At 32.8% G+C, this 22,722-nt stretch overlaps 3 protein-coding genes across 7 annotated transcripts; 2 read left to right on the top strand and 1 right to left on the bottom strand.

The window, feature by feature from the left end:
• The first annotated feature begins 1,310 nt into the window (after positions 1 to 1,310).
• On the top strand, positions 1,311 to 8,430 carry LOC114390986. The gene is made up of 7 exons (XM_028351960.1): positions 1,311 to 1,458; positions 2,003 to 2,255; positions 3,085 to 3,412; positions 7,082 to 7,166; positions 7,348 to 7,434; positions 7,532 to 7,774; positions 8,138 to 8,430. The coding sequence occupies exons 2-7, from the start codon at positions 2,080 to 2,082 to the stop codon at positions 8,212 to 8,214; spliced, it is 996 nt and encodes a 331-aa protein (XP_028207761.1). The 5' UTR covers positions 1,311 to 1,458; positions 2,003 to 2,079; the 3' UTR covers positions 8,215 to 8,430.
• A 3,525-nt stretch (positions 8,431 to 11,955) lies between these two features.
• LOC114391280 (UPF0496 protein At3g19330-like) lies at positions 11,956 to 14,098 on the top strand. Its single transcript, XM_028352367.1, has 2 exons — positions 11,956 to 12,346; positions 12,438 to 14,098. The coding sequence occupies exons 1-2, from the start codon at positions 12,283 to 12,285 to the stop codon at positions 13,352 to 13,354; spliced, it is 981 nt and encodes a 326-aa protein (XP_028208168.1). The 5' UTR covers positions 11,956 to 12,282; the 3' UTR covers positions 13,355 to 14,098.
• Positions 14,099 to 14,412: 314 nt separating this feature from the next.
• LOC114391279 lies at positions 14,413 to 21,923 on the bottom strand. Of its 5 annotated transcripts, none has more exons than XM_028352363.1 (16): positions 21,686 to 21,923; positions 21,276 to 21,581; positions 20,588 to 20,622; positions 20,354 to 20,467; positions 19,346 to 19,450; positions 19,141 to 19,212; positions 18,768 to 18,880; positions 18,403 to 18,540; positions 17,790 to 17,858; positions 17,263 to 17,350; positions 17,083 to 17,154; positions 16,885 to 16,985; positions 16,325 to 16,442; positions 15,906 to 15,965; positions 15,671 to 15,781; positions 14,413 to 14,938 (listed from the first exon to the last, which is right to left on the bottom strand). In XM_028352363.1, the coding sequence occupies exons 2-16, from the start codon at positions 21,397 to 21,399 to the stop codon at positions 14,825 to 14,827; spliced, it is 1,434 nt and encodes a 477-aa protein (XP_028208164.1). In that variant the 5' UTR covers positions 21,400 to 21,581; positions 21,686 to 21,923; the 3' UTR covers positions 14,413 to 14,824. The 5 variants fall into 5 exon arrangements, with proteins under 5 accessions (XP_028208164.1, XP_028208162.1, XP_028208163.1 ...); XM_028352361.1 differs by having other exon boundaries at positions 20,560 to 20,654; positions 21,686 to 21,921; XM_028352362.1 differs by having other exon boundaries at positions 20,560 to 20,654; positions 21,689 to 21,921.
• Between the last annotated feature and the right edge of the window lie 799 nt (positions 21,924 to 22,722).

Below are 22,722 nucleotides of genomic sequence, written 5' to 3'. Positions count from 1 at the left end.
TGTACAACCCTTGTGGAACCAAAAATAAGTGCTTTTGATATGAAAGATGACAAATTTGGGTTAAAAAGGCGAACAAAGAATGGAATGTTTGAGTCATTAATATCAATAAATTTCCACGAATTATTGTTTATGATGAATGAGACTTTGTGAGAAAAATAAATTATTTGAAGATGATGAGATATTGAAGTTTACATCCATACATTACTCATATTTATACAAAAAGATGAAATCCTACAAGATTCCTAATAGATGAATAGTAACCTCGTTCACATCAATGCATTATGAGCCATTGATTGTCGTCACTACTTTTCTACCACAAAAGATGAAGTTGTGCATGATTCATGATTGGCGAAGAGTACCTCAATGACATCAATGTCTTTTGGGCTATTGATTGGCGTCAATGTTATCTCGATCACTCTATAAAAGATGAAACTCTGGAGAATTCTTAATAGGTGAATAATAACCTCGTGTGCATGAAAATAAATATTCTTGTTGAGATGATTTTTTCTTGTTTTGGACACTTTTTTTTATGCATTTTAAAATCATGTAGAATTTAGATTTGGGGTACCAAATTCTAAGCGGAAATTTGCAAAAAGTAAAAATAATAAGGTGAGTTGGTGATAATAATAAATAGGGAATAAACTGGATCTAGAAAAAGAAAAAAAAAAGAAAAACCATTCAAAATTTGGGTTTGAGATCCTAATTTTAAATGAGATATGTAAAAGGTAAAAAAAAATTAGGTGTGAATTTGGGATTCAGAACCCCAGTTTACATGGTAAATAATAATGAGAGATAATTTTATTAATAATTTAGGAGGGAGAATAATTGGATAGAAAAAAAAAGAATATTCGAGTAAAAAAAATCATTCATTCACACTAGCATATTTCATACAACAATACATATCATAAAAATTAGATTGATTTAGCTGGAATATCAAACATAAAGCAACTCAATTTGACTAATTAATTTGTTTAGATTTTTAAACATTTAAAAATCTGATCCAATATGATCGGGCTACACTACTATTTTTATGTTATCTTAGAAGTTGAAATAAAAAACCAAAAACCAAAATACCAAATAAATGTTAAATTTTAAATATTATAAATTTTAAAAATTATATTGAGAAGAATGAAAAATATCATAAAAATATACTCATTTAATCACATGGATGTGTATTTTTTGGACAAATTTCTTTTTATTATCAATTATCAATATACCTTCTTTTAACATAATATAATATAATTTTTTATTATAATTAAAATTTTAATTTTAAAGTAGATTTGTAAAATCAATTTGATTTGATTCGATTTAAACGAAATTTCCTAATTAGTGGTGCATCGTACGATCGTTAATTTCCTCTCTTTGTTTCGCAGACCTCACCAACCCCTTTTAGCTCACCCTCTCACTCTCAGCCACCGCGCGACCACCTCGACCACGCCGCCGTCTCCGGCAGCCACTGTGAGCATTCCCCCCCTTATGTTGTCGATGCAACCAAAATTTCATAAAAAAAAAGAATTTTTCGGAGGATTTTCTCTCATATATATTTTTTTGGGTAGCAACTTATTGTTTTTGCCTTTTCTTTTTGGGGGTTTGATTAAATGGTTTTGCTGATTTCTCTGTACGTTGGATTTTTGGTGTTCCCGAGTTCCTGGAGAGGAGTTTGAGTTGCATCACTTTAGTGAAATATATACGGGTTCCGTAGATGTTTTATTTTTCCTTTTAAAATTTTCATTTTTTTTTGTAAATAGGAGGGTGAGTTTATAATTATGTGTATTGATATTTCTATATTTTATGTGACTAACTTAAGTAATTTTGATACCCTTATGAGCTATGAGTAAGTTAATTAGATTTTCTAATACTGATTTCATAGCCAATTTTGTATTCTTCTTCACATTTGTCTGCGTAGTAGGATTAAGCATCATTCTCACTCATTTTTTCGTGTGTGAAAGTATGAATTGATTACATTCTCAGTGTTTTTAATTTTTATTTTATTGAAATTTAGGTCCGTTTTCACTTGTAATTTGTCAACTCAGCATAAAAGGGGTGGGTTAGGCTTTGCAACCATTGGAAGTTCCAACAATGGCAGGCATAGCTATACTTTTAGATCTATGGAGGAAAAATCAAAACTTGAGCTCTGGATTGCACTCCTCTCATGCTTTTCAGTCTTCCAGTGCCTTTTTTTCTGCCTCTGCTGCAACTGCTGCTGCAGCGTCTTTTGCTGCAGGGACTGGTTTTGCCTCAAGGGCATTGTTTGGGTATGCTCTGCCTCCATTTTTCTATACATGCATTGTTGTTAGTATTTTAGGGATGTGCTTGATTTGTTGTGTTGAAGGATTTTGATCTAGGCTAGGATATACATATTGACAAAATATGATTGATTTGGTTTTGAAGATTTTGGTATGGCTTTTGATTATTATACACTCTACTTTTAAAGTTTATCTGGATGGCGAAAATTTGCTTTTTTTTTTGGGATAAATGGGGTGTTGATAAAATTTAGAACATAATTTGGTGTGTGCTGTTTATTAGGACATAATTTGGTTCATTGCCAACATTGGTATAAATTGAAATCCATTCACTTACGTTTATTTTTGAAATAGTTAAAAATTATAAGATTTAAAAAATGTCGTTATAATGTCTTATTGTGGTAAAACAGTTTGTTATTTATTTTTTATGTATATATGAGTGGATTTAGTAGCATATTTGACTAACATATCATTGGTTTGAGTGATCCTGGACTCGGTCCCCTTAAGCAAGGTCTAGGGTTCGAGTCTTGTGGATGGAAATAATGTGGTTAAGAAGGGAGACTCCACTAAAGATGACAAGTTAGGTTTCCTGGCGGAGATTAGTTATTAGTAAAACTGGTGGATACTCCGTCTCAATATCATGATATAAAAATAGTAGCATATTTGAAGGAGTTACCATTGACCTAATTGTAGCAATTTGGAGGAATGAAAGAAGGAAAACCTATGAACATTTGTGATGTTTGTGGAAGTGTTATGAGTTGTAGTATACTGTCCTACTTTGGTTAAACCATGTGCAATGAGCATATATTTACTTTTAACTCTCACGCGACTTTAATTTCAGGTCATCAGTTGCATATTGTGATGCTGGTGCAGCATTACCAGAAGACTACATTTCTAATATACAAAGTTCTTTTGAAAGGAATTATAAATATGATGCTTTAAGATATAGTACCAAGCAGTATAATGTGGAACTTAAGCCTCTCTTCTCTGCTTTTGAATTGAGGGCATTTACATTGACTTCCTTAAGGTCGTTCTTGATGTTCTATTTGCCACTTTTGGAGCCCCGTGCGGAAATGGAAGATGATGAGGATTTCCTGGAAGACGATCAGGAGCACCATGTTGATCTGGTTGTTCCCTTCAGAAAATCAGTGAAGCATATCATGCGTGAGGTGAGATTTTTATCTTATTTATTCTATTGTTGGTTGAGTAAAATCTATATCCTGCAATATATCGACAATTTGTGAAATTGCTATGAGCGATGTTATTTAGTATTAGTGACAATGCTGTTAAGCTGCTATATGTATCTTGTATTTCAACCCCATGTCTAATTCATAAATAGCTCCTCTTCATTTCAGACACAGATATATAAACATGTTAATTGAGGAGGACAGCTGTTTCTATTTGGTTATTAAACCAAGCTTTTGTTTTGACGTGGAATTTAATGAACCTACAACCTTCTCTACCCTCAACAATAACACTTGTCATATTCTTAGGTCATACTTAATGTAGGGTGATGACCATAGAAGCAAAATTGTTTCTTTCAAGAGAAAAATAGGGAGAGAAAATATTGGGCATGGTGATCTATGCATAAATATGTCATGCCTTCTGGATTCTGGTTAACTGCCTGATACCATTGAAGAAATTGGTGTTATATAGAAAATTCTGAAAACTCCTGTACAGGCTACCAGGCATTAAACTTCTTTTATATAGCCTAGAAAGTAGAAACCGAAAGTTGTAATAGTTACAAAAAAACTAAAGCCTAAAAGTGCAAGCAATGTACATTTTCGAGGACCCATATTGCCATTTTACTATGTTTTAATTTTTTTTTTAAATAGTTGCCTTCATTCCACCTTGCATATTTGATTAGTGGGGCTCTAGCTTCAGCTTCTTCCTTTATGAAAGGAGTATACATTTTCTTCATCTTCACATTCATCATCTAGACTTTAGAAACCTTCTAGAGTGTCCTCTTGATTGATTTGACTGTGAAGGAGATCCAACTTGATCTCTACATAAGTGTTAGTAGACCTGCAATTAGAAAGATGTATATTAGAAGCAATGAAGTCCAAATACTTAATATATATAAAATCAAGATATTATATAAACTTAAACTTCGTACCCCATTGCCCAGAGGCTCTTCGTTATGCGAAGGTATGGGGGAGGGATATTGTACGCAGCCTTACCCTTGCATATGCAAAGAGGCTGTTTCCGGATTCGAACCCATGACCAACAAGTCACCAAGGCACAACTTTACCGCTGCACCAGGGCTCGCCCTCAAAATCAAGATATTATATGACCTAGATAAATTAGCATGAATTAATTTTTTTTTTTACATAAATGCACAATATTGGCAAAAGGATATTGATCGTTTCTCATGAATACACAATAACTATATCAATGCATAATGATTTCAATTTACAAAATATTACCTTTGATCATAACAAAAATCCATAGTAACATATATTACCCCAATCCATTTCAGAATGTGCAGAAGGCATCATTAGTTTTATTCAATTTAAGAATTGTCTCTGTAAAATTTCTTACTATTTACTATAGCTTTGAGGATATGGAGGAAAAGTTAGAGCTGTGTCAGAATCATATGTAAATTTAGTCATATTCAAAGTATTGGAGTCCATTCCAAACTTATCAGTCAATAAACTTTAAAAATAAAAAGTAAAATTGGAGGATACTCCTTGGATACGTGATTACTGATTAGGCATATTGTACATGCACAATAGTAACAGATATGTGTACGATATCAATGCTTCACCATTTTTGGAGTATTTGGGCTTATAGATCCAAAGGAATAGGGTGAGTGAAGGGGAATGGAACTTGGATCAGTTTCTGCTGTGTGCCACTGACAGTTGGAGATTCTGAGTCCTAACTGCAGAAGGGAGAGCAAAAGACATAACATATGAGAGGATAAGGGGAATTGAAAGGTTAAGGATATTCTAGAGTAGAGTTCAAGATTGGAGTGCCGGAACCTCAACCATCCCACAGTTGAGAGAGATTTCTATTTTTTATTATCTTCTTTTTGATTCAACAATCACCTTAGTTCTGATTTGGGGGGGGGGGCAGGGGCGGGGGACTTTTCATTCAATATTTTTTTTTTCCGATGTTCTGATCCAGTTCCTAGTAATAGGTTTTCACGTGTTGCGTAAGTTACATGAACATTTGTCATACCTTGGTTATCTCTTTCTGCTGCCATGACTGATATGAATTGGACATCACCTTGAAAAATTAAGGTTTAGGGATTTTTCTTTTTCAATTTCTTTTATAGGGAAAGGGTATTGACACCACACTCAAGACTTAGTTGAAAAGATGAGTGATTACTCTTGAGATTTGGATTGCCACAAATTGCATTGATAAAATTATATCTAGTTCTTTGCCTTGGAAACAAAGGGAAGCTCTCACAATTAGAGAAAACTCACATTTTATTCAAATTCAACTTGATGTTTCTGAATTATGTAGCTTCCTATTTATAGGGAAACATGGTAGAAAAAACAAATAATAGGAAAGGAATTCTAATAATAATAGGAAACAAATCCTAATAAATGATAAGATCCTCATCATAACAGAGGAAACAAAATCTGCAATCAAATTAAAATAAGTCCTAATAAAATCAATCATAAATCCTAATGAAATCAATCTCAAATCATCATTAGATACATAAATAATAACCCAAAATATTCTTAAGTAACAAAATCAATGACTTTGCACTTTATTTGCAGTATTCATTAGCTTCACTTTATTTTGGGTCTTCATGTCCTTGGTCTTGGTCATGCAAGATACTATTATGGTTCATATCAACCTTGGTCTAAGTAACAACCAGGGAATATACAAGAAACTCCTAATATTTTAGAAAACAGAGTTCTGTTGTTATAACTGTTAAACCTCTTAATATATAGAATTTGAGTAAAAACCAATTCTAACCCATAGAATTTGTTTAATCCTAGCCATCCAAAGTAATTTGAACAAATAGAAAATAAGAGAAATAAGAACAACCTGAATTGCAGTTGCATATAGTACTTCCACTGTGTCAACAGTGCTCATTAATAACAACAGAAGAAGCATCTCAACATTTAACTATAGTACGCTTTGCCCTCCATCAATACTATTAATCTTGTTGATTATATGCAGACCTGTCTAGCATGTTGCTATGTCCTTATTTCTAAGCTACATTCAAATTGAAACTGATCAGTTAATCTAATTAAACGAGCATCTAACAATCTCTGGGAATAAAATTTTGACAGGATTAATGTGGTCAAAATTGCTGAATGCTTCAAAGGTCCCTGTCTGTTATATTGCATCTGTTATGTGTAGGAACAATTTTACATCTACTATTGTCAAGAGTACCCTTACCAAAAGCTACACAAACTTCAACTGTGATAAAGGGATGAAATAATTTACTGTCATATTTGTTATATTACACAAAATTGCACTTATCAATCTATCTAAGCCCATGCTACTAATCTAATTAATCTCCCAGATATTTGATGATTGAGAGAGAAGTATCTACATGCTGCTAGGAATTTGTTAACTTTTCAGAATTGACCATCTTCATATGAAATCTTCCTTCACATCAATCTTTTACCTTTGATGCTCTATATTTCTGCCGGACCTTGTTTTTGTAGATTCAGTAATAAGCACATTGGCTCTATGCTTCCTTTAGGTTTTCCCTTTTATTTAGTAATTACTAAAATTACCTAGTAAACTACTTTGATTCCTTAACTTATGCTCTATAATATTTGGATCAACATCATGCATATTTCATTGTGTTTCTCTGTATTCTTATGATGTTTAAAACTTGTTATGTAAATGTGTCTTGGATGCCATCATAGACAACTGTTGTGACCACTAGAAGGATTTTAGAAAGAATTGCTGTGCATTATGTTTCACAAAGAATGGCATGGAAGCTTCTTAAAGGTACGTTTTCTCTGAAATTGTTTTTGAATTAAGAAAAATTAATTAGATGCCCTTGCTTACATAAAGTAGTTATTATTTACTACTAGCAAAATTAATTAAAATTTTATGAGATGGTTGTTTTATATTCTGAGCTCTCCAAGAGATCTTACAAGTAGGTGGTTTTTTGGGCTTTCTCGAACAGATATCCCTAGATCAGCAACTCGCAAGGCTGGAAGGAGCATGCCTACTTTGGTTTACGTCTACTGTGTGAGCAGAACAACATTCAGAGGTCAAAGCAATCCATGAAATATCTGTTCACTATGAGATTCCCTGAGCTTTTGACTTCATCAACTATCTTATGCTGACTTTCTTTTTGTTATGTATAGGACATATGCTTGGAGTTGCAGCATCATGGCTTGTCCAAGTAGGCATTGATTTATATCGATTCTTTTCCTCTGCGTTCCAGGGTCAGCATGAGGATAATGATGTTGATCAAACCAATCAAGTTGGAGTTCTTGGACAGAAGGTTTTCATTGCTACAGTTAGATGTACTTCATCTTTAATTTTTGCCTCCATAGGAGCAGGAATTGGTGCAACCCTTATTCGTCCATCGCTCGGCCAGTGGGTTGGTAAGATTGTAAACAACACATTCAGAGAATTACAAGATTGCTGCATATTACTTGAATTTTGTGATTTAAGGTATTGTGTGAATGAACTTTTTCATAGCACTTGAAGAAAATAAACTAAAAAGGTAAAATGAAATAAACTTCTCTCATAAGTTAAAATTAGCTTATACATAAGCTAATATACAGCTCTCTCCTTTAGCTTCTTCGAAAACTGACTTCAACTTGGGCATACAAGAAGTTTATTTTACCTTTTCATTTTCTTCTTCTATAAGTATTTATTGAAAAGTTAATTTAAACAAAACCTTAAGGTGATTCTTGTTTGTTTCACTTTGATAGGCTTAATCGTGTCTTTTTCTCTCTTTTCAGGGTGTGCTCTTGGTGATTTGGGCGGTCCCATCATTGTAGCATTTTGTGCTGACAAATTATTTCAAGTGAAACTTTGAAAGCTAGCTATATTTTCTGACAGATTTTTTACCCGCTTCAACTAACTGGGGTATATTATGAATTTTACTTTATTTGCTAGCCATGTCTGATAGAGCCACTAGGAAGTTGGTGGACCTGCTTTTAGCTGAAAGAATTCTAACAATTTTCTCCCATGATGGATAATTCCTTATTGTTTCAATATAGTACGCTTTTCAAGCTATTATGATATTGCATTTCGTAATTTGTTAGTAATTTAGGCACTTGGTAGTAGTAAATTACTTTTTGCATTATTTTTTTAATCACACCACCATTCTTTTTTTGCATTGCTTAAAAAGTTAATTTTGGAATTATGTTTAATATATTTCAGAAATGATGCAAAATATGGTGGTATGATTAAAGAAAATGGTACAAAAAGTAATTTCCTTGACCGGAGTAAAATGGTATATTTTTACCCTTAGTCCCTCACTATCCAGTCATATACACGCCTCCCCCAATAGAAAGGAAAACAAATATTGTAGCATAAAGAGGAATGACAGTCACAGAAATTTGATATGTTAAAAAAAATGTCCACATGATTGCAAAGTTCTCTCTTGACCGTAAATAAATCTCTCATAATATGAGGGATTTTTTTTTTTTTTATTCAGCAAGAAAAAATCTCATTATTAAGGGTAATTAATTCCTAAGGAGTACGGTGTTCATGAATGGTTAATGTATATATAACCGATTTTAAAAATATTACATTTACATTGGTTAATGTATAATTGAGATGAAAAATCTCACATTTACATCGGTTATATGGATAATTGATGTAAAAAAGCCAAATTTACATCAGCTATGTATAAAATCAATGAAAAAAAATCATTATTGTATGTTGGATTTATCCAACTTTTTATTTGAGAAAAAATGAATAATTTCAACTGTGAGATGAAAAATGTACCAAATTTTGTTGCAGAAATAAGTTTCGAGTATTTTTATATTTATGAAGACAAAAAATATAAGATGTGTTAGAAGAAATGTCTTAAAGAGTATGTTATTAATACCCCATAATAACACTTAGTACTTTTTTTTTTTATATTTCCGGGACAAGAATTTTCCCTTTTCTTCCGTTGAAAAATCTGCAAAACTTCATCAACTTTAACATCTTCCATTTGATTTGGAAGATGACATCTGATGGTGGCTGGCAATCTCAATGAATCATACACTCCAAACAACTTCTAGTGCTATTCAAGGGAATTCTTGGTCCAGCAATTGGAAAATTCATGCTGTTCTAAAGCGTACCAATTTAATTTGGAGAGCATGCCACAATATTCTGCACTCTGCAGGAAGAGAATCGATTTAGATCCCACATGTCCAATGTGTGGTGTGGATTACATGAAGAAACTGTTAAACTTACACATACCCTTTTGAAGTTCCAACTGTTCAGTTGATTTGGTTTGCATCAGATTTGAGAATACGGATTGAGCTACCTGATCATCAATTAGGGTTGCTATAAAAATTAGTTTTAAAAAATAATCATAACTAGTTATAAAATTATAACTGGCGTTACAATTATTCAAATAACTTATTGTTTATTTAAAAAATAATTATAACTATAAAACTATAATGAATCTTATAGAAATAATTATTTTAAACAACTTATGTAACTGATTTTGGATATTACGGATTATATAACTATTCAGTAAAAAAAGATTTTATATAATTAGTTTATTCATAACCGGTTACATGTAGTTCTATCAAATTATAACTAGTTAAGTTATAATAACAATTTATAATGTAGTTAATTTTTAGTTTTTTTTTATATAAATTATTTTATTAGTTATGATTATGGTTATTTAAATAATCAAATCATGAGCAACCATGATAAGTAGTTGATATTAAAAAAAATATTCATTGCCAATAAAACCATACTTTGCCTAAAATTAAAGCATCTTTAATAATAAATCTTGAGTTGAGATTTTTACCTCAGATTTGGTTTTCAATAAATCTATCAATGGAGGGGGAATTAAAGTTCTTAAAACTCAGACGTGTCACTAAACAATCTATTTAAAAGTGATTAAAAACTCAAACGGGATTTTACTCTAATTGCCTTGATTGAATATGTCAGTCATATCTAAAGCACTATATAATCTGTCTTGGTTATTTTTACTCATTGGTACAAGAGAATGTTGGGGCCCGCTACAATAGTTATATTCTTTTTTTCTTTTGGTTTTTACCTTCATAAGTGTATGCGAAATTTTTTAAAACATTGTTTGTTGTTAATGATGGTTGATATTGGGTTGGTATGGTTAAAATAATGAGTTTTTTCATGTTCCTCTGGTCCACATGATTCGATTTCATTAATGTCCTACATTTAGTAGTAGTATTTTAGTCATGATCTCAAATTAAAACTACGTACCCTTTTCTTTAGTTTCTTAAATTTTTTCTTTCTGCATAAAGCAATCATCAATTTGATCACGACTTTCTTTAGAGGGTAGGGTATATTTTTCTTGACAATATTAATGGAAGTTGTGGAGGGTGCAACTTCAACTTATAATTCTTCTGAGTCAATCCCAATAATAATAAAAATACTAGAATTTAAGCAAAAGTGAAAATCCAAACAAGGATTCTAATCTTGAATTGACATTTGAGTACATTAACCCAAACAGTGGTAATAAGTATGGGAAAAATCATTGTCCAATCGACTACTTTGGATCCACCAAACTGCCACTACAATGAGGCAAACATCAAACAAACTCTCCCAATGGGGTTTGCAGCAGGTAAGCATCGAAAATAGTAGGCAACATGTCTTGGAATAGGATAACTTCCCTCATTTTATATTATATTTAAATTAAATAAGATACTATCATAAATTAAGGTTTAAGTATAATATCGTCTTCTATACAGAAATTAGTGGCAGTAAAATGTTTTTCAAGAACTTGCTTTTCCAATGATTTGCGAAGTTTTAATTCATTTAGATTATTTTATAAGTAATCGAACTCAAATACTCTTATTTCAAATATTTGATTACGCAAGTATGGCAAAAACTTAGAGAAATTTGCCGCTTTCAAATTCATAAAACGTAAGTTAAATTAATGCATCCAAATGTCTAATTCAATTAATAGAATATGTGACTTTTTAGATAATTGTTTTACGAATAAAATAAATAATGCATATTTAATTCTACACGCATCAATTCAATAATAACTTATGTATTTTTCTTCCATTTGACATGAAAATGAAATAAAATAAATGTTAAAAACATTTAATAAGTTGTTTTCTTACTTGTCTAACAAGATATAAGAGTGTAGATCATACATAAATAAGTACGAGTTTTTATACAAACATTTAATAAAAAAAATCACTTTATTATCATGCATACCATATCAATAAATAAGATAATATGATGATTGGTTGAGCTTTTATTAAAGGAAAATGATATTCATTCTTCTACTTTTTTTTAATTTTTTTTATGACATCACCTATCATATTTATTATTCTCTTTTTATCTTCTTTTTTTTTTTCTTCCTATCTTTTTCTTATTTCCATCCCAAAATGAGATGTATGGATATCATAACTCTTTATTAAAAGTCCGTGTAAAAATATATTTTAATGAAAACACATGTAAATACAATTCAATAAATATTATCTAGATTTTTAGCATATTTTTTAAAGTTGCTTCAAAATTAAAATAAAGTAAACTTTAAGTGATGATAGGAGAAAGCCAGAAGAGAGAGAGAGAGAGAGAGCAGCCAGCCACAAAGAAGGATAAAGCAGGATGCAAATTAACTTTTATCATGTCAAAAGTTACTACATTAACTAGCAATACATAGAAAATTACTTAGCATGAAAGTGTAACCCAGAGAAAATTACTTTGCATGAAGTGTAACCCAGAAATTCCATGGTTCATGAGTTCCTGTTAGCTTATAAAGCCCCACACTTCTTGTTCCTTTGTACCTTTAGTCTCTCTCCTCTTTCTTGCAGAAGAAGAAGAAGAAGAAGAAGAAGAAAAACCATCACTCTGTAAAATTGGTGAGCAACACTGACACACATTACATTAGATTGCAAACACTCAAAGACCAAAAATCTCTGGGCAAAGTAGTAAAACCATAATGCTGAAATGCATCTCCTTCAAATCCTCCACCTCTTCCTCAACAATCCCAAACCCCTCTCAAGGTAACTAACTCAACACACGCATTAGCCATTCTTTCTCTTCTTTTTCTTTCTTCAAACTGTTTTACTATCACTAACAAACGCTGCGTTTCAGAGGGCACTCCCAGCATCTCTCGCGAGTACAACCTCGCCGTTCACACCACCTCCTACACCGAGATTCGCTCCAACGTCGAAGCCCAACTCCACCACCTTAACCCTAACCGCGACCGCGTCCAAGATGCCCTAACCCTAATCCCCACGCGCCTCACGCGCCTCATTTCAACGTTCTTTGACCACACCGAAACCGCCTCCGACCTCTGCCTCCACCTCCACCAATGCCTCCTCCGCGCGCGTGACCTCCACGCTCCCCTCCTCGATTTCTTCCAAACCCTAAACCCCACCGACCCCACCCAAAACGACTGCGTTCGCGCCCTCCGCCTCTTCCACCCCTTCCACGCCTTCCAAAACCCCATCCCTGATTCCCTCACCTTCTCCGCCATCCGCTCCGACCTCTCCGCCCTCAAAACGCAGCTCGACCGCCGCGTCGCAAAATCGCTGTCGCGACTCCGCATCGTCCGGCGCGCCGTCCGCGGCTCCTCCCTCTGCCTCGTCGCCGTCGCGGTTGCCGTGGTGGCCGCCACCGTTGCGGTCACCCTGCACGCCGTGGCCGCTCTGGCTGCGGCCGGTGCTGTGCCGGTCTGTGCCTTTGAGAAGAAGGAACTTGCAGAACTGAGGCAGCTTGATGCTGCTGCAAAATGTGCTTACGTGTTGAGCAACGATCTCGCGACGATTGACGCGCTGGCATCACGGCTGCGCGCCGCCGTGGAGGGGGACAAGGTGCTGGTGAGGCTTGGGCTGGAGAGGGGGAATGAGAGGTACCTTGTGGAGGAAGTTATCAAGCAGCTGTGGAAGAGTCATAAGGGGTTTTTGGAACAGGTTGAGGATCTTGAGGAGCATATATTCCTCTGCTTTTACAATATTAACAAGGCTAGATTTTTAGTCCTCCAAGAGATTACCAGTAATCCGGCTTAGTTCTTGTTACTAACAACTAGTCAAGGTTTTAAATTGTGAGTACGGTCGCATCTGCATTGCAGTTGTCGTGGCCAATGCACTCTGCATCAAGGTTTTACATTGTGGTTGTAGCCATAGTTGCGGTTTTGTTGCAATCTTTGATATTGCAGAAATGTACAGATAAATGTGACTGATGCTGCAAATTGCAGTTGCAGAGACTCGTAGACCGGTTTCTAAAACTTGGTCTGCAGGGTTTAAATTTCAATCAACAGATGCAATTGCAGCCACATTTGTCCACAATATAAAGGTTTCTGAGGTTTTAGCACTGTGACTGTAACTGCAATTTGAAACCTTGGGGATTGTGACACACTTAGTCCTCTGTTTTTATCATTACAGCTAATAATTTTATGTTATAGAATCACTGCTAGTTCATGATGATACTACCTGTTTAGGCTAGCTAGCCATCAGTGTTAAAAGGATATAAGATCTTGACCAATTTTTGGGCATTGCCACCTTGTGTTCACTGTTCAATTCATTCATATTAGAAAGCACCTTGCTACCTAGTGCTACCTAGTAGCCTTGAAATTTTGTAAATTTGGTTGTTCAGGTGTTGATGTCTGAGAAAGAAATTAGGGCTCTATTATATAACTAATGTTTGCAGGTCTAATTATTAATTATTAATTATTGTGGAATCATGATGTACTTCCTAAAGTTAATGTAGACATGTGATGTTATCAATTGCTATTTACTTTGTTTTGCTTAAAATTTCTGTCTACTATGGTAGCTTTTATGAGTTCCAATGAGTGATTATAGTCATGTTATGCACTCTTCTTTTGTTGATTTCTCATTTCAGAGTTTGTTCTGCCCAATGATCCTTGGAAAGGTGTAGATTCCAGTCATGATGCAATTTAATCCAAACTGTTATTTAACACTTAAAATTTCAAGTACCTCCTATGCTAGATTTCATATTGTTAGGGTTACAGTTTTCATGATAATAAGGGTCATCTTGTACTAATACTGTTTTAAATATCCAAATCGAACTGTGTTTCAAATGTACGTGACAAAATAGTAGTAGATTGTAAATGTTGAAATGACATTACAGCCTGCATTCTTGGATTTTAAATAGATAAATAGATTGTGTTCAAAAGCAATTAGACTGTGTCCAAATCTATTTTAAACTACTCTTCAGATATTATTAAGAAATGTGACCCTGAGATCTTGGAATGGTTGCTGTGGTCTCGTTTGTGAAGCATAAACATGTGAGCCTGGGGCAAGGTGAACGAGTGCAAATCTTATTAGGGATTTGAGGTAAATCTTATTTCCCTACTGATAATGTCAATACATTATATTCATGAAAATAATGAATGAAGTTGGCCTAGAATTTCAAGTGTGTTTTACTAAAGGTTGTTCAAGCATTGCAAATATTTTTAAAAAGAATTAAAAAATGAGACAGTGAGTCTGAAATTATGAGGATAAGATTATGTGACACCATCAAGGAGTGGTGCTTCCCCCCTGTCTTGCCTTAAGGACAAGTTCTTCAGTGGTGGTGCCTATTATCTCGTTAGCCCTTTTCAGCCCAACGCATTGATACCGGCCAATGATATCCTGAATTCCAAGGAAAGCTTCCGGTCAACTAAAAATTCTTAATATTCAGAGCATGATGTTTTCTTAGCTAAACAACAATGAAAATGATCTCTCCTACATGTTGTATCAGCACATTTACTGAAGATTCTACCTCAACAATGAAAAAGATGTCCAAAGTTCTTTTTATCATTTAATGCACACATGCAAATATAAATAGGAGTTTTACTACTATCTTGTCAACTTCTTGTTTTTTTTTTTTAAACTATGTTATTGATATGAAGTATTTATTGATTTTGTCAATGACTAATCTTTGTTAAGAAATCTGACTGATCACCTTTAGTGAAGTTCTTATTTTTTCAATCACGTTTTTTTTCATCACAAGATTTAATTTCAAGATTTTACTTAAGGAGACTGAGCTAATACTAGTTGGACCAATAACTTATTAGTTGTTAACTTGTAATTAACAATCATTTTAGGTGATTTTTGAAATAAAAGTTTTAAAGGTTAATAAATTCATTATACATACTAACAGTGGATGACGGTGGATATGCATTCTAATTAAATTTTACAATAAAATCTATAAAGGACATAACTTGGCAACAGAACAAATAAAATGATTGGTCCAATTGGCAAAAAAAACAGGCCTTCAAAGTTACGAACTTAGTGACAACTTAAAGTATCAAACAAGTCATGGAAGCGTTGCCATATTATATACTTAACCAAAGACGTGGTCACTTTAGAAGGGAATCTCACCTTGGTGACAATTCCGAACTTCTCTAATTTCTTAACTGCATCATCCACGTCAAAATTACAGCTCTCTCCAAACTCTTCTCTGATTAGCTCCTCGCACCATTGATCGAGTTCCTGATTCACATCCATATATAGCTTATATGAATGAGTAGATGTGACAAACTTTTCCTAACCATAAGTTAGAATTGCAAAATTATAAAGAAAACAATATTTGCTAAATTGATATTGATGTACATACTTGTCTATTAGCTTTTCCCTGCTCCATCAGAATGAAAAATGATATTATTACCTCTTTAACCTGCACATTAAGAATTTAAGATTAATGTGACTTTTAGATGTTTTGGCTGGTGCATAGCTACATACAACAAAATCTGGCCTAAAACTTAAAACGTGTAGCAGTTGATCTTCAAACAATATAGATCATTGCATATGAATAAACACTAAATAATTGTTGATACATATATTAAGTTTTCAATTACATTTTGTAAATATACAAATACTTTTCATTTGCAGTTCATTCAATTAGAACCGGCTAGCCCTATCTTGTTTTCATATAATGACAAAATAAGTTAACAAAAATTGTCACTACTAATTCATTGGAAATAATTAAAAAAAAATTATAATGACACAAGGCATATCAGGCTAGCTAGTACTTACTTCCTGTTGAATGACATCATCACATAAATGGAGAAGTGTACCCTTTCCACTGTCCAGTTGTTTGTCATACATTGACCTTGTAATCAAATTTTGGTATTGGACCAAGTTTTGTTGGAACCTATGAGAAGTTAAATATTAGTATCCACATTGGATACATAGATTCATTAAACACAAACTTGTGGAATGTTGGGCCTTACATATCGGGACTATTTCTATTGTTGATACCAGGGTCAAACTTAGCAAAATATATAAAAAATTCAGTATGCATGATCATTAGGATAATATAACATGATTCAAAAGGTTGATTGATAAAATTTAACTTCTGTAAAAAGTAATTGAAGGTTTCATTTTATCAAATTTGACATCTGATATTACCAAGAATCTTTCAAGTTCCAAAAAATACATGATCTGGCTAACTTTTCAATGTTAACCACCATCTTTGAATGCCATCATAAAGAGGATCAAATTGTAGAAATAGTTAATGCAATGCAGGTGAAACACTCAAACTGATAGATGCAAAGCATATATTTCCAAGGAAAAGAAGCAGTTAACATGCTTACGTGAAGTATGTCTTGGCCAAATATCCAAGTACTGTAGAGAGAACGGCACCAATGACCCTCAAATCAGCTGAATCCACATGAAGAGAACTAGCTACAGCAACCTGTGAAGTAAAACATATTAAATGCATTAGTACAAGATGGCAAAGAACAAGAACACTATGGTAGAAAAACTCAAACTTGTGTAATTGAAAAACTAACCAGCCCAACCATTGCAGATGCAAGAAACTTGACCCAATCCTTTGGAGTCAATCCAGGATTTTTCTTTTCTGGCTGTCAAGTAAAAATTTGTGACCAGGTAGTCACTTATGGTCATCGGGGGAAAAGGGTAATTAGGTAATAACACAGACATTGGAATCTTTCCTAAATGAGGTAACTCACAAGAACTATTTCCATATCAGCCATTGGAATGTTCTTGAAATGCTTCACAAAAATTCCTCTTTCTTTTTTTGAATTGGAGCTAGCTGGCCTGAGGAAACAATTTCCTTAGACTTCAGTAGAATACAATTACTCACGGATTTTCTACAGCATACTTATTTAATCCCAATCCAAGCATTACTTACACGAACCGAAACCCTCTGAAGATAACTCAAATTCCTTGTTTTTCTTGACTTATATGAGATTTGCTAGAATAGCTATTTTAGTATTTCTTTAGAAGATAAACAAGTTTATAATTATCAGTCTTTTCTTAAATGGAAGAATTTTATTCTAACAAACTAGCATGCGTAGAGATCAAATACAAGAAAAGATTGATAATTATATACAAAGAGATTTTTTCAGAACAACCTTTTCAGTATTTCTTTAGAAGATAAACAAACATATTTATAATTATCAGTCTATTCTTTAATGAAAGAATTTTATTCTAACAAATTAGCATGGTAGAGATTAGCCATACAATGGAGCACTACCTGTACACAACAATAATCCTATCAAATGTAGGTTCTTGGATTGTGGTCTTTTTCAGCAAACTACCGAAACTGGAAATTAGCAAACAATTTCATGAGCGACAAGATATTCAAACATTCAATATTTATACAGTTTACATGCATGAGATCAGCAGTTTTGGTGAGATAAAACAGCATGCATTTATCAGACGAATGAGCAGTTGGATTTCTAGATGGAACATTGAGCTTTAATAAATAAGAATCATTTTCTGAATCTGCAAAAATCTATATTCAAACTTTCTACAGGTGGACTACTAGTTTACAAATGTTCATTTTTAAAATTTTTTCCAGGGTCATACTGCTGTAATTGTGATGATTCCAGAGTAATTAACCTTTATTTCACATTAGTCAAATGGTGATAATTTAAATCTTTGATTAAAGGGAAACTGCTAACATTCAGGATTTACATTACAAAGTCTTGCAGGATGTATCAAAGTGAGTGGTGAATGCTATTTCTGGAAGAATGTTTATGTAAATGAAGTATGAAAAGTCTCACTCCAGAAAGAAAAGAAAATAACAACAGCAGCTGAAGCTACAACAACACCACACACACACACACACACTGATTCAACAAGACCTTATTGGCATTTTTTCAAGACGTATCCGTTCATATACATCATCCTGAAAATCTTCCAACTCCAAGTTAATTTCATCATCATTCTTGGGATCCTTCCTACGACGCCTTTTTGCCCTTCTGGATAAAAACTTTTCCAACCTACAAGCACCATGGGTTAAAGTTTTCTGCAGAAAAGCCTACGAAACATGTTACACAAGTAAGTAGCCATTATATAGATTCTTTGGTAAGGCCTTTCTCTGTGAAGACAGGAATGATGATACTGAATATACCATTCAAACATTAACAGAAATCATGACTTGTGATAGTGGATTCTTCGTTAACATCAATTAAAAAAAAAATCAATTCCCAGTGTGAGTGTTCCTTACCTGGTTATTCTTAATATATATGACCAAAAACGTGCTATGAGCATGTCCACTTTCTCCATGACAAAGTAATCAGTTGTTCGATCAATTCCAATGCCACGCCGAAAAATAATATACTAAAATAACAGGATGTGTTAGCTTGCCACTTCACGAACAGACTAAAATCGAGTTTAAAAAAAAATAATTCTGATTGTTGTCTCAATCTATGCAGGTCCATCCTGCATGTTTCAGTTAATTAAAAGTTATTCTGATCCAACAAAATAAAAATGCCAAACAAACACAAGAACTTCCTAACAAAAACTAAAATTATGAACACTACAGCATCATAAGTTCCTTGGTGGATCAGTACCCCTAGTGCTAAAATTTAAAGGCTTACCTTATCATAAGAATCTGGAAGGTTATCTTGAGGATGTGCTTCAAAATAGTTTTTCAAAAGAACCTTGTCAAGCTACATTCAGCAGAACATAGAGATCAGCAACTGATAACAGCACAATCAAGCATCTAAAGTGACCTATGCCATTAAAGGCACATATATTATGCATGTATATAATGAGTTACAAGACAGAAACATGGTTGCTAACCTTAGATTCATTTACTGTAATGGGAAGATTTAGAATATACTGTCCAGAAAGTGCAATATCAATCTCTTCTTGAGTTGCAATCTTGAAGTTGCTTTTTTTCATGACCTGCATAAAGAATCAAATCATCTTCAGATACCATTAGAAACACAAATACAAATATTTAAAATGTTGTAGTGCTATAGTGCTACTTCTTTCAACCAGTACCTGAATATTTTGTTATTCTAAATCTTATTCGCCATTTACATCTTGGCTAAGAAACATGGACACTTCTAAATAGTGGCTGTGTAGTGTCATAACCATTTCAATTATGTACCATGTTGGACACTTCAAATGTTTTTAATTGTATTTGTACAATTTTTGTACTTTTGATTTTTAAACTTTTATACAAATAGTGATTACAATAATTAGATTTTTTTTGGTATTTTATTATTTTTATTATGACTTGTGCTCATTTTTGAAACATGAATTCTTTCTTGTAATTTAAATTTTTAATTTTAAATTAAACTTTAGATTAATTATATATATTTTATTATAGCCATGTTGTTTCTTATAAATTTTATGTTTACTCCACAAACTAAAGCGTTTAACCACTTTACTTGTGTCACATAAAAGAGTAAGCCTATTAACCTTTTCATTCCAATAACAGAACACTTAAAATCAATGAAGCCCTATACTTCCTCACCCTTTAATTCTTGGACAAGGCTAAATTATTATTCAATTAACCTTTTATTTAAAGGAAGTTTCATCCTTTGAGGCAGAGGCGAGAAATGAAGGATTTTTAAAATGATTAAATTAAAAGAAAAGTTTGGTAGCTTCTATTTGACTGTCATAGCATGATATACAGAATAAAGTTGTAAATCTATCGAGTAACACATTTTATATACAACAATCATTATCAAGATAAATTATATAAGTTGATTTAATTTCTCTATTAAATCATCATTGTTATAGGTTATTTTGTTCCAATATAACTGTAAACAGTGGAAATTCATGAAGTCTCCAAAATACCTCAAATAGGTAAGTCAAGAAATTTTGCTCAAGAACATCAATTTCTTCACGAGGTAACTTCTGCTGTTCCAACTTCTGAGCCCCGGACACAGGATCAAAGAGAGAATAGAGTTGCTTAAGGCACAAAAAAAGAAAGAAAAAAAAATCAGGCTCTAACCACATCACTAAGCTATTTGTATCACAAAATGGTGAAGAAAAAAGAATACCATCATGTCCTCAAACTGTAGAAGGTACCAAGCTCGAATGGTATACTCTATTCTCTTGCAGAGCTTCAAAAATTCAACTCGGTCAGCACTATGTTCTGCACATAATACCCAAACGACTCAAGTCTACAAAGAAAATAGCAGCTTTTGGAAGAGGGTGTGGGTGTGGGGAGAAAGCTGTTTCTATGTTATTTCATCTGTATCAAAACTACAAAATTTTATCACCATAACTGCACCAAATCAAAAATAAGAATTTAATTAGATTCCACCTAAAGATTTATATTGTTATCCAATCATGTCTTTGATACAGTTGTTAACTTTTGTAATAAGTCGCAAGTAGAGAGCATTAGACTTCATTTTAAAATCAATTCACATTAAGGAAAGTTATCTAACAAATTTTGAATGAGAAAAAAAAATTAATTCACACAAAATAAAAAAGTTAGGTGATCACATTTAATTATACTGATTTCAAAATTAAAATCTAATTTTTTTTAACCTATCATTCATTAAAATTTAGTATGAGAAATGAAAAGAAAGTCATTTTGAGACCAACTAAAGATGAAATTTTTTTTATATCATATCATATTTTATCTTAAAATCAATTAACATTAAGTAAAATTATTCAATAAATATATAAATTACACCTAAAGAATTGAGATAAGAGGATAGAGACTTTTCAACATGGACATGAGAGAAAAAAAAGTTTCAGAAAAACATACTAATAAGGTTGGCCAATGCCATGATGAGCTGAGGCTTCAAAACTGGAATAACCGATTCACGCTCTATCCGAATCACTTCCTTCTTCTTCTCGTTGCCCATTTCTTCCAAACCCGAATGGGACATTTTTTGTATTCAACCCACCAAACTAGTCCCGAAGATTGAAATACGAATCAAAGAGTGCTCAAAGGAACCTTAACTTATATGAGACACGTTCTAAAGGATCTGTGAAAGACCAAACAAAGTGTTTCTTGGCAACACATAATGGAATAAGATTCATGCTTCGCAAACTAGGCATAAGATGCTTCCTGGTGATGCAACAAACACACATAAACCAAAAAATAAAAATCAATTTAAGAATAAAATAGAAATTAAAAAAGCAAGTTCTTGTTTAAGTGATGAAATTAACTACCACCGGCGTGTTGGTCGGTCACATATGACATAACCAACGTTGTTTAGAAAACACACTCAGATGTTCGCTTTCTTCGGAAGGGGAATTCACGTGCATGGCTAAGCGATTGTTCATACGTTCAGAAAAAGTGAAATTATTATGGTGCGTACTTGTGAAATTGATTTATTAATCAAACTTTCTTCTATATTCTCAAAATAGATTCATTGATGTTTCATAGTATTTTTCCTTTGTCCATTTTTTATTACTATTTATTTAAATGTTCATATTGTGAAAGCACAATAGAGGCAGAGCATTATATCAAGTGAAAAAGGTAAAAAGAAAAGTATACGTGTTTGCTTTTCATTAAATTTCTCTCTAAATCGATATAAATTGTTGAGTGAAAAATTATACGTGTTAATTTCGTATTAAATTTCTTCCCTAAAATTAATTTTTTGGGTAGTGATTTCTAATAGAAATTTTATATTTTTTTTCTTAAATATGCGACTTTTAAATTTAACAACTGACTTTTTGTGATTAGATAACTTTAAACAAAATCTTGTAATTTTTTTCAGTTTAAATTTTATACAGGTAAAGTGAGTTAGCACATCTGGATTATAATTGAAAGTGGTTTAACTTCCTTTAAGTGTAATGATGTTTACTTTAGAATGTAAATGTAACTATGATGTTTAACTAAAAAATAATTAAAAGTATCATTAAAGATATGCACAACTATAACAAACTACGAATTAACTAAAATCTGAACTAGTGATTAGAAAATTAGCTGGTATAACTATACTTTATTCTTTAAAATACACCATATTCACTATGAAAGAAAATATCATTGGTTGGTTGGTGGAGGTGAGAGAATGAGATAAGAAAATAAAAGTAGCAGAAAAAGAGAGACAAAAGAAGTACCCACAGAGAGAAGTTATGCTCATAAAAAGTATATAGACTAGCGTTACAAGTTGTAGATTTATATTCTTTTGTTTAGAAAATTAGCTTACATATTCATTATGAAAAATTACAAGTTTGGTATTATATGTTATAGACTCGTAATC

The sequence above is a fragment of the Glycine soja genome, chromosome 16 (genome assembly GCF_004193775.1).
Source record: "Glycine soja cultivar W05 chromosome 16, ASM419377v2, whole genome shotgun sequence".
NCBI lineage: Eukaryota > Viridiplantae > Streptophyta > Magnoliopsida > Fabales > Fabaceae > Glycine > Glycine soja.
The sequence above is the reverse complement of the archived record's forward strand: the minus strand, read 5'-3'. Positions and strand labels throughout refer to the sequence as shown.